Consider the following 12216-nt stretch of genomic DNA (forward strand, 5'->3'; position numbering starts at 1 on the left):
AGGGACCGTCTCTATATGTTGCCAACTTGTACTTCCCAAGAGCTTAGTACAGTGCTCTGCACACAGAAAGCGCTCAGTAAATACGATTGAATGAATGAATGAAGTAGATGAGTGGAATGCATACGGATTCCTGTTCATTGCTGTGTCTGGAAAAAAAAAAAACCACTCAATCAATCGTATTTATTGAGCACTTACTGTGTGCAGAGCACTGTACCAAGCGCTTGGGAAGTACAAGTTGGCAACATATAGAGACGGCCCCTACCCAACAGTGGGCTCACAGTCTAGAAGCCAGGACAGCGTGACTTCTCATCAGGTTTCCAAATCTGGGGCTTTACGTTATTAAAGTACAGGTACTTACTTTGTGTTTCAGTTACCTGCAGCTCAGAAAGAAATATATAAATGAATAAATGCATAAATAAATGAGAGTGCTGCTTGCCTGCCCAGTAGGGGTGTCACAATTACTCATTAGCAACTTAGAACTAAATGGGATTCCTTTTGTGAAGTCACCAGGATTTTTCCCAGTCTTCCCAACAGAAACCTAGTGACCCAGCGGAGGTAAGGAGATGTCAGAGAGCAGCGTGGCTCAGTGGAAAGAGCACGGACTTTGGAGTCAGGGGTCATGGGTTTGAATCCCAACTCTGCCACGTGTCTGCTGTGCGATCTTGGGCAAGTCACTTCACTTCTCTGGGCCTCAGTTCCCTCATCTGTAAAATGGGGATTAAGACTGTGAGCCCCACGTGGGACAACCTGATCACCCTGTATCCTCCCCAGCGCTTAGAACAGTGCTTTGCACATAGTAAGCGCTTAATAAATGCCAATTATTACTAGAGAGGAGAGGAGTCAGTTGTGCCGAGGTCACGGCATGCGACCAGATTGGCCAGATTGCACAGGGGGGAATCCGATGTAGGCATCGTCACTCTTGGGCGGGTGGTCAGCGATCAGGTTTTTTTTATCAGACAGTCTAGTTTTCGGCTGGCTGGTCCCCTGCCTGCTTCTGACACGAGACCAGATGCTCTCCTGTCTGTTCCTGCATTTTCCAGGCCAAGCCTCCCTCCTCCGCCACCACCAACTTCCACGGCCCTGATGTCACGCTGACCTGGGAGGGAAACGGGAGGATTCTGGAGAAGGTGGGCGGCGGGGGGCGGGGGGGCTGTTCAGGGGTCCCATCGTGTGAAATCATCTTGGCTCCACACAATGACAGCTTTGATAATAATAATAATGATGGCATTTATTAAGCGCTTACTACGTGCAAAGCACTGTTCTAAAACTGGGGAGGTTACAAGGTGATCAGTTGGTCCCACGGGGGGCTCGCAGTCTTAATCCCCATTTTCCAGATGAGGTCACTGAGACACAGAGAAGTGACTTTCGTTCATCCATTCATTCAATCGTATTTATTGAGCGCTTCCTGTGTGCAGAGCACTGTACTAAGCGCTTGGGAAGGACAAGTTGGCAACATATAGAGACAGCGGGCTCACAGTCTAGAAGGGGGAGACAGACAACAAAACAAAACATATTAACAAAATAAAATAAATAGAATAAATATGTACAAATAAAATGGAGTAAAAAAATACGATAAATAATAAATAAATAAATATAAGAAGTCATAAATGACTTGCCCAAGGTCACACAGCTGACAATTGGCGGAGCCGGGATTTGAACCAGTGACCTCTGACTCCAAAGCCCACGCTCTTTCCACTGAACGACGATCACTTTCACTCATTCAATCGTATTTATTGAGCGCTTACTGTGTGCAGAACATTGTACTAAGTGATTGGAAAGTACAATTCCAAATACAATCACGTACCTGGCTTCAAGTACGGGAATCGACCCGTGCGTCTTCCTACTGGTATTTGCCACCCGGGGCCCTCCTGGTTTGTGGGTGAGCAAGAGAGTGGGCACAGAAGATGGAACTGGCACTGCCCGGCCCCAGCGGGTGCCCCGGAGATCGGGGTGTTAGACTGTAGGCCGTAGGGAATTTACCAGCTATACTCTCAGATTGTACTCTCTCAAGCGCTTAGCAAACTGCTCTCCACACAGTGCTCAGTAAATATGAATGACTGCCTGACAAGAGGGATGTGTTGGCAGGGAGATGGGGAGGGTCCACGGAGCAGAGACAATGTTTAGATTGCGCGGTGTCAGTCGCGACCTAATGTGGGAGGCAATAGAAGACAGGGAGCCAACCAGGATTTCTGAATTCCCGTGGTAATACCTAGAAAGCCTGAAATGAAAGATTTTTTTCTGATTGTTCAAAAGGTAATAATAATAACGATGGCATTTATTAAGTGCTTGCTATGTGCAAAGCACTGTTCTAAGCACTGGGGAGGTTACAAGGTGATCAGGTTGTCCCACGGGGGGCTCACAGTTAAGCGCTTGGGAAGTACATGTTGGCAGCATATAGAGACGGTTAATATGTTTTGTTTTGTTCTCTGTCTCCCCCTTCTAGACTGTGAGCCCGCTGTTGGGTAGGGACCGTCTCTATATGTTGCCAACTTGTACTTCCCAAGCGCTTCGTACAGTGCTCTGCACAAAGTAAGCGCTCAATAAATACAATTGAATGAATGAATGAATGAAAGTAGCATGACCTAGTGGAAAGAGCACAGGCCTGGGAATCTGGGGATCTGGGTTCTAATCCCAGCCTTGTGTGTGACCTCAGGCAAATCACTTCACTTCTCTGTGCCTCAGTTTCCTCATCTGTAAAATGGGGCCTAAATACCTGCTCCATCTCCCCACTTAGACCATGAGTCCAGTGTGGAACGGGGACTCTGCCCTACCTAATTGTTTTGTACTTACTCCAGAGCTAGACACATAGTAAGTGCCTAATAAATACCACAATTATTATTGTTATTATTATTATTACTATTAACAGTGCTTATGGTTACTGCTGCACCACAAATCACGACTGCTCCCTGGCACTCAACCAAGGACGTACTTGCATGCCTGATCTAGGACATGGTGAGTGCAATTCATATTGTTACTTTTGTTTCCCCTATTGTTGTTCCCCTATTGTTGAGCAGCAGCATGGCTCAGTGGAAAGAGCACCAGCTTCGGAGTCAGAGGTCATGGGTTCAAATCCCGGCTCCGCCAATTGTCAGCTGTGTGACTTTGGGCAAGTCAGTCAATCAATCAGTCGTATTTATTGAGTGCTTACTGTGTGCACAGCACTGTACTAAACGCTTGGGAAGTACAAGTTGGCAACATATAGAGACAGTCCCTACCCAACAGTGGGCTCACAGTCTAAAAGGGGGAGACAGAGAACAAAACCAAACATACTAACAAAATAAAATAAATAGAATAGATATGTACAGGTAAATAAATAAATATATAAATAGAGTAATAAATATGTACAAACCTATATACATATATACAGGTGCTGTGGGGAAGGGAAGGAGGTAAGATGGGGGGATGGAGAGGGGGACAAGGGGGAGAGTCACTTCTCTGTGCCTCAGTTCCCTCTTATGTAAAATGGGGATTAAGACTGTGAGCCCCATGTGGGACAACCTGATCACCTTGTAACCTCCCCAGCGCTTAGAACAGTGCTTTGCACATAGTAAGCACTTAATAAATGCCATTATTATTATTAACAAGTTTCTGGGAAAAGTCCAAGTCAAAACGAAGGTAAAATTTCCCCTGAAGTCTTGCCTACCGTTTTGGCCTCATGGCATTTAAAAAACGATCTGATGTTTGAGGTGGGAAAAGTAGCATACCGACCTCACGAAGTTCAATTCCAAGTGTAAAGATCATCTAAGGTCAAACCTCTTTCCCGCAATCCCTCAGGTCCCCTGATGAGGTTAATTAAGCCTCTGTTGGGCTCTTGGTAAATGTCATTCCCTCCGTCTCATCCGAGCCCTTTCATTGATTTAGAAATTGCCTTTCCAGCCCTTCCTAGAGGGTACGTGCTGACTCACAAAACTCAACCCTAGAGAGTGGAAAATGCAGCGGGGTTCACATCACTGTGCTGGTCTGGGGGAGGTTTGGAGAGGGGGCTGGGGTGCAGAGGGGGGATAATAAAGCCCAGCTCAGCTGCTCAAGTTTACTCTTCTTGAAGAGAAGGGACCCCCAAGGACCAGAACCATAGACAGGTGGCAAGGGGCAGAGAGTTTTAGCAGGAAGGATTAACCAAACCCACCGAGATGTATAACCAATCTCGTGGAGAGAAGAAAGCAGACTGCATCTTAAAGAGGGGAAGAAGAGAAGAGTCTGCAGGGAAACTCTTCCTTCGTCAGCAAGAGAATCGAGAATGGAAGGAGGGGAGAAGGAAAGCTCCGTCCTGCCATCGGACTAGTGGAACTGGGGTGAAGGAGAAGCAGCGTGGCTCAGTGGAAAGAGCCCGGGCTTTGGAGTCAGAGGTCATGGGTTCAAATCCCGGTTCTGCCAGTTGTCAGCTGTGTGACTCTGGGCAAGTCACTTAACCTCTCTGTGCCTCAGTTACCTCACCTGTAAAATGGGGGTTAAGACTGTGAGCCCACCGTGGGGCAACCTGATCACCTTGTAACCTCCCCAGTGCTTAGAACAGTGCTTGCACATAGTAAGCGCTTAAGAAATGCCATCACAAAAAAAGGACCCCGCTGGATCCAGCCCATCCTTAGAGTGAAACTGAACTCCGCGTAAACCGAACCCCATGACACTGTCTGTAAAGGGGAGAAGAGAGAAAAGAAAGTTAAAGGAGGAAATGGGTGGGGAGGGAGGGGAAGAGGAAGCAGAGCCAGTGATTCAGTTAATCATATTTATCGAGCGCTTACTGTGAGCAGAGCACCCTACTAACGCTTGGGAGAGTGCAATGCCACAATATAGCAGACACATTCTCTGCCCACCACGAGTTTACAGTCTAGAGGAGGAGACAGACATTAATATAAATAAATAAATGACAGATAGGTATGAAAGTGCTGAGGGGCGGTGGCGGGGGGGGGGGGACTGAATAAAGGGAGCAAGTCAGCAGAAGGAAGCTGAAGAAAAGGAAAAATGGGCCTAATCAGGGAAGGCCTCCAGGAGGAGATGAAGCACCGTGGCTCAATGGAAAGAGCCCGGGCTTTGGAGTCAGAGATCAGGGGTTCAAATCCTGGCTCTGCCAGTTGTCAGCTGTGTGACGTTGGGCAAGTCACTTCACTTCTCTGTGCCTCAGTTACCTCATCTGGAAAATGGGGCTTAAGACTGTGAGCCCCACCGTGGGACAACCTGATCAGATTGTAACCGCCCCGGCGCTTAGAACAGTGCTTTGCACATAGTAAGCACTTAATAAATATCATCATTATGAGCCTTCATTAAGGCACTGAAGCAGGGAAGAATAATTTTCTGTTGGATATGGGGAGGGAGGGCTTTCCAAGCCAGAGGTAAGAGGGGAGAAGAGAAGAGCCATTATGCCACCACTCAGGGAGTATTGCGCTTTCCCAAGTGCTTAGTACAGTGCTCTGCACATAGTAAGCACTCAGTAGATGTGATTGATATCCTGCCCCTGCAGATACACAGTGGTTTTTTTAACATGACCTCCTCCAAACCTGCCGGCTAAAGAACTGTCTTGGCTTCTTCCTCTCTTCCAAACTACAGTTTACATCAGTGACCTTCATTCATTCATTCAATCATATTTATAGAGACCTTACTGTGTGCAGAGCACTGTATTAAGCGCTTGGGACCTTCAGGAGGGGCAGCCCCCACCAGCCAAAGAGGGCAAAATGTAGCATCGCCCTTTGGGCTCTGGCGACCATGTTTGTGCTCAAATGAGCCACAAAATAGTGCCTGGTTAAATATACCAGATTTATACTTATTTTTATATTTATATATGTTGCCAACTTGTACTTCCCAAGCGCTTAGTACAGTGCCCTGCACACAGTAAGCGCTCAATAAATACGACTGAATGAAAACCCTCCCACACCCCAAAGCACAGACCTCCAACCCCCCAAGCCCTGAAAATAATACAAGCAAGAACACAGACCTCCAACCCCCCAGCCCTGAAAATAATACAAGCAAGAACACAGACCTCCAACCCCCCAGCCCTGAAATTAATACAAGCAAGAATTGTGGCATTTGTTCAGCACTATGTGCCAAGCACTGTACTAAACGCTGGAAAAGATGGAACATCAGCAGGTGAGACGCTATCCCTGATCCACAAAGAGCTCACAGTCTAAGGGGCAGGGAGGACCTCATCTCCCTTGTCTCCTTCTACAGCCCACCCCGCACCCTCCGCTCCTCTGCTGCTAATCTCCTCACCGTACCTCGTTCTCGCCTGTCCCGCCATCGATCCCCGGCCCACGTCATCCCCCTGGCCTCGAATGCCCTCCCTCCGCCCATCCGCCAAGCTAGCTCTCTTCCTCCCTTCAAGGCCCTACTGAGAGCTCACCTCCTCCAGGAGGCCTTCCCACACTGAGCCCCTTCCTTCCTCTCCCCCTCGTCCCCCTCTCCATCCCCCCATCTTACCTCCTTCCCTTCCCCACAGCACCTGTATATATGGATATATGTTTGTACATATTTATTACTCTATTTATTTATTTTACTTGTACATATCTATTCTATTTATTTTATTTTGTTAGTATGTTTGGTTTTGTTCTGTCTCCCCCTTTTAGACTGTGAGCCCACTGTTGGGTAGGGACTGTCTCTATATGTTGCCAACCTGTACTTCCCAAGCGCTTAGTCCAGTGTTCTGCACACAGTAAGCGCTCAATAAATACGATTGATTGATTGACAAGTATTGAACCCTCATTTTACCGATGAGGAAACTGAGGCACAGAGAAGTTATGTAACTTGCTCAAGTTCCCAGAGCAGGCAAAATGGCCGAGCCAGGATTAGAATCCAGGTCTTCTGGCTTCTCAGCCTGGGATCCTGCCACTAGGCCACCTTGCTTTGTCTTCGATCCATCACAGAGCACTAAGGTAGCTGTGCCCTTGGTATCCTCCCTCGCAGACCGAGCCCAATCAATCAATCAATCAATCGTATTTATTGAGTGCTTACTGTGTGCAGAGCACTGTACTAAGCGCTTGGGAAGTACAAGTTGGCAACATATAGAGACAGTCCCTACCCAACAGTGGGCTCACAGTCTAAAAGATCCCAGGGCTGGCCTCTCTGTTACAACCTCCAAATCAGCCTCATTCTGCTGTCTCTCCCTCCTTGGGCCCTCCTCTCCCGGCTGGCTGTGCGCCGTACCCTCATTTTGTCTAATTAGTTGAACTTTTCTTCTATCATCCGGCAGAAGGAGGTTGTTAAAAGGCCCCAGCTCTCCTTGCCACCGTCCCAGGGCACATACGTGTAAAGCGGACACGCTAGCCTCAGCCCCACGGCATCCCCTGCCACAGACAATTGACGGGGAGCAGAATCTCCCATCTGGTAAACGTCGAAAGGGATGAGAGGAGCTGAAATCAGTAATGAGGGCGAATCAGCCCCCGCCATGTCACCTCAGCCAGACTGGAACCCAACTGAGGGGCTGTTTCCCGATAACCCAATCGAGGGGTCACCTCAGCCAGAGTGGAACCCAATCGAGGGGCTGTTTCCCGATTACCCAACCCTTACGACGCTTGGCACCCTCGGACCAAGACCTGCTGTGAGCTCCCTGTGGGCAGGGAATGTGTCAGCTCATTGTTAAGTCGTCCTCTACCAAGCACTCAGTACAGTGCTCTGCACTCAGGAAGCGCTCAATAAATACAATTGACTGCCTGACTGTTGTATATGGAAAAACAGGAGTGGCCCGTCTTGACTGCCCCACCACACGACCATCAGAAAGTAGCTCAGTGGAAAGAGCCCGGGCTTTGGAGTCAGAGGTCATAGGTTCAAGTTCCGGTTCCGCCAACTGTCAGCTGTGTGACTTTGGGCAAGTCACTTCACTTCTCTGTGCCTCAGTTACCTCATCTGGAAAATGGGGGTGCAAACTGTGAGCCCCCCTGTGGGACAGCCTGATCACCTTGTAACCTCCCTAGTGTTTAGAACACTGCTTTGCACATAGTAAGTGCTTAACAAATACTATTATTATTATTATTATTGTTATTATTATTATTATTATTACCGCATCCTCCCTCCCACAGAGCTTAGAGTCAGAGCAGGAGAAGAGACAGCTTCCGGGGCTGGAATGAAACATCCCAATTACACATTGGCGCTCACCTGCCAAGTAAGTTCCAGTCAGATTTAGCAGGCCTGGCATCGATCAATCAATCAATCAATCAATCGTATTTATTGAGCGCTTACTATGTGCAGAGCACTGTACTAAGTGCTTGGGAAGTACAAATTGGCAACACATAGAGACAGTCCCTACCCAACAGTGGGCTCACAGTCTAAAAGGGGGAGACAGAGAACAGAACCAAACATACATCAGCGCATCAGCGCTTAGAACAGTGCTTTGCACATAGTAAGTGCTTAATAAATACCATTATTATTATTATTATCCTGCCCCTGCCAGCCCCAAACATTCAGCTGCACATCTGATTGTGCAGTGGCTACTAGTGCTGCAATTACCCAATTTTCCCCATATAGAGAAGCAGCACATTCTAGCGGAAAAAGCCCAAGCCTAAGAGTCAGAGGACTTGCATTCTAATCCTGGTTCTACCTCTTACCTGCTGTGTGACCTTGGATAAGTCATTTAACTTCTCTGGGCCTCGGGTTCCTCGTCTGCAAAATGGAGTTTAAATACCTGTTCTCCTTTCTCCAAAGACTGAGGGACAGAGTCTGTTTCTGCCCTGATTAAAACGTGCATCTACCCAAACACTTAGTATAGGGCTTAGCACACAGTCTGTGCTTAATACCATTATTATTAATTAGTAGTAATAGTATCATTATTATTATTCTCCATATATTGGGCTCGAGGAGCTGTCACTCTTTCCATCTGGGAAGAAGAGCCAGAGCAGCCTGAGGTCTTTTTTCAGGGAAAATAGGATAAGGAGAGGTGCAGGATTAGGAAAATATGGGAAAAGGTCTATGGGGGCAGTGGGGTGAAGGGAAAGGGACTGCAGGGGAGGAGGGATATTAATAATAATAATAGTAATTATTATTATGGTATGTGTTTAGCATTTACTATGTGCCACGCACTGCACTAAGTGTTGGAGTAGATACGAGATATTCAGGTTGGACACAGTCCCTGTCCCACGTGGGGCTCACAGCCTCAATCCCCATTTTACAGATGAGGAAACTGAGGCACAGGGAAGGGAAGTGGCTTGCCCAAGTTCAGCCGTGGCTCAGTGAAAAGAGCCCAGGCTTAGGAATCAGAGGTCATGGGCTCTAATCCCTGCTCCTCCACGCATCTGCTGTGTGACCTTGGGTAAGTCACTTAACTTCTCTGTGCCTCAGTTACCTCATCTGTAAAAATGGAGATTAAGACTGTGAGACCCTCATGGGACAGCCTGATCACCTTGCATCCCCCCAGCACTTAGAACAGCGCTTTGCACATAGTAAGCACTTAACAAATGCCATCATTATCATTATAATTATTATTATTGTATAGCAGACATGTGGCAAAGCGGAGATTAGAACTCAGGTCTTCTTACTCTCAGGCCTGTTGCTTTTCCCACTAGGCCGCAGTGCTTCCCTGTTGGATGGAAGCCGTAGGTCCCCGCCCCATCAGGCTGAGGAAACCAGATCTGTTCCGGCAACACCAAAGAGGATCGCCCAACTTACTGCCATCAAAATCTTCGTGAATCTCCCGAAAATTATCATTGAGAAAATTACTCAAGGCCCCGGATTCCCAGTCAGGAGTCCCTGAAGCAGCCCCTCCATTCCATTGGAAGCAGTAGGACCCCGCTCCATCAGGCTGAGGAAACCAGATCCGTCCCAGCAACAAGGAAGAGGATCACCCAACTGACTGCCACCAAAATCTTCGTGAATCTCCCCGAAAATTATCACTGAGAAAATGACCCAAGGCCCCAGATTCCCAATCAGGAGTCCCTGAAGCAACCCCTCCATTCCATTGGAAGCAGTAGGACCCCGCCCCATCAGGCTGAGGAAACCAGATCCGTCCCAGCAACACGGAAGAGGATCACCCAACTGACTGCCATCAAAATCTTCGTGAATCTCCCCGAAAATTATCACTGAGAAAATGACCCAAGGCCCCAGATTCCCAATCAGGAGTCCCTGAAGCAACCCCTCCATTCCATTGGAAGCAGTAGGACCCCGCCTCATCAGGCTGAGGAAACCAGATCCGTCCCAGCAACACGGAAGAGGATCACCCAACTGACTGCCATCAAAATCTTCGTGAAACTCCCCGAAAATTATCACTGAGAAAATTACCCAAGGCCCCAGATTCCCAGTCAGGAGTCCCTGAAGCAGCCCCTCCATTCCCCTGAGCTCCATCCCCCCATCTTACCTCCTTCCCTTCCCCACAGCACCTGTATATATGTATATATGGTTGTACATATTTATTACTCTATTTATTTATTTATTTATTTATTTATTTTACTTGTACATTTCTATACTATTTATTTTATTTTGTTGGTATGTTTGGTTCTGCTCTCTGTCTCCCCCTTTTAGACTGTGAGCCCACTGTTGGGTAGGGACTGTCTCTATGTGTTGCCAATTTGTACTTCCCAAGCGCTTAGTACAGTGCTCTGCACATAGTAAGCGCTCAATAAATACGATTGATTGATTGATTGATTGAGCAAGCCACTCTTCAGGGCAGGAAAAGGGGCTTTGGGAAAATGAGAAACTTGGGCCTGCTTCCTCCCAGCCAGTCTCCCCCTATCCCCACCAAACCCCAACCTACATGACACAAGTGAAGCTCCCTCCTTAGCCAGTCCTCAGGACCGTCTCTATATGTTGCCAACCCGTACTTCCCAAGCGCTTAGTACAGTGCTCTGCACACAGTAGGCGCTCAATAAATACGATTGAATGAATGAATGAATTGTCCCACACCATTGCCAGCTGTCTGTCCCTAAGAATGGCAACAATACCACCCCATTTTATTCTGCAAGCGCTACCTTCCAAGTGAACCCCTTAATAACCTCCTCCGCCTGACAGGTAGGGGACAATGGCCTACCCTAAGCAAAGGAAACTGAACATCACCCCAATCTCTGCGGACAACCCAAGCTTGGGGAGGGCTGGCAGCAGACGGAGGGTTGGCGGTTCGGGCTAGTTGGCAAAGCAAGTGGCTACAAGCTGAACACGGAGAGGGGCCCAAGTAAGGGTTTGGTGGGCGGATGGACATTTTGGGGGCTCCAAGACAAAGAGATCACTCATCACGCAGACTCTCGGCGTCGGTCAATTTCTCGCCAACGATGGCCCGCAACTCAATGCCCTGCCCAAACCGGGCAGGCCGGCGTCCGGACCGTGGCACCGCGAGGAGCCCTCAGCTGTGCCTAAATTCTCTGGGGACACATCTACCAGGAGAACTGGCGTCGGCCCAGGCTCAGGAGCAAATGCCCCAGCTGCTCCTCCTCCCGCCCTTGTCCCCACTCCCGTCCCACCCCGCCCGAGGAAGGAAGCCGCAAGCACTCACGCAAGGCGTGCCACTCGTCCTGGCGGATGGTCTTGGTGATGTTGTAGGTGAGGTTCTTAGGGATGGTCGCTGAGGAGTAGTGGTACTTGATGTAAGTGCATCGCTCGATTTCTCCTGGAAGACAGCCATGGCGAGAAGGGAAACGGTCACTGTCTGCTAGCGTCCAGCCGCACAGGGCTATCGCCGCCCGTCTCCCCCGTGCCACCTTCATTGTTCACGGATGGGGAGGGAGGCTGAGCAGCCTTCAATCAATGGTATTGACTGAGTGCAGAGCACAGTACTAAGTGCTTGGGAAAGTACAACAATAGAACAGATTCGGTAATAATGATAATAATTATAGTAATTATAATCTATATTCTGTTATAATATAATTGTAATTATAACAGCGTGGCTCAGTGGAAAGAGCACGGGCTTTGGAGTCAGAGGTCATGGGTTCAAGTCCCAGCTCTGCCAATTGTCAGCTGTGTGACTTTGGGCAAGTCACTTCACTTCTCTGTGCCTCAGTTCCCTCATCTGTAAAATGGGGATGAACACTGTGAGCCCACCGTGGGACAACCTGGTCACCTTGTATCCCCCCAAAGCTGTACTAAGCCCTTGGGAAGTACAAGTTTGCAACATATAGAGATGGTCCCTACCCAACAGCGGGCTCACAGTCTAGAAGGGGGTTCTAATCCCAGCTCCGCCGCATGCCTGCTGCGGGGACTTGGGCAAGTCACTTAACTTCTCCGTGCTTCCGTTCCTTCATCTGCAGAATGGGGATTCAATATCTGTTCTCCCTCTTATTTCCACTGTGAGCCCCATGTAGTATTATCTTATCT

The 12216-nt window shown here is 48.4% G+C and overlaps 1 protein-coding gene across 1 annotated transcript in view; it reads right to left on the reverse strand.

The window, feature by feature from the left end:
• Positions 1-12216, reverse strand: part of TMEM178B (transmembrane protein 178B) — a 202107-nt gene that overhangs the window by 105631 nt on the left and 84260 nt on the right. The window contains exon 2 of the mRNA XM_038753055.1: positions 11399-11512. Coding sequence (XP_038608983.1) covers positions 11399-11512 — 114 coding nt within the window. The remainder of the gene's footprint in view (positions 1-11398; positions 11513-12216) is intronic.

This window comes from Tachyglossus aculeatus, chromosome 10, assembly GCF_015852505.1.
Source record: "Tachyglossus aculeatus isolate mTacAcu1 chromosome 10, mTacAcu1.pri, whole genome shotgun sequence".
Taxonomy (NCBI): Eukaryota; Metazoa; Chordata; class Mammalia; order Monotremata; family Tachyglossidae; genus Tachyglossus; species Tachyglossus aculeatus.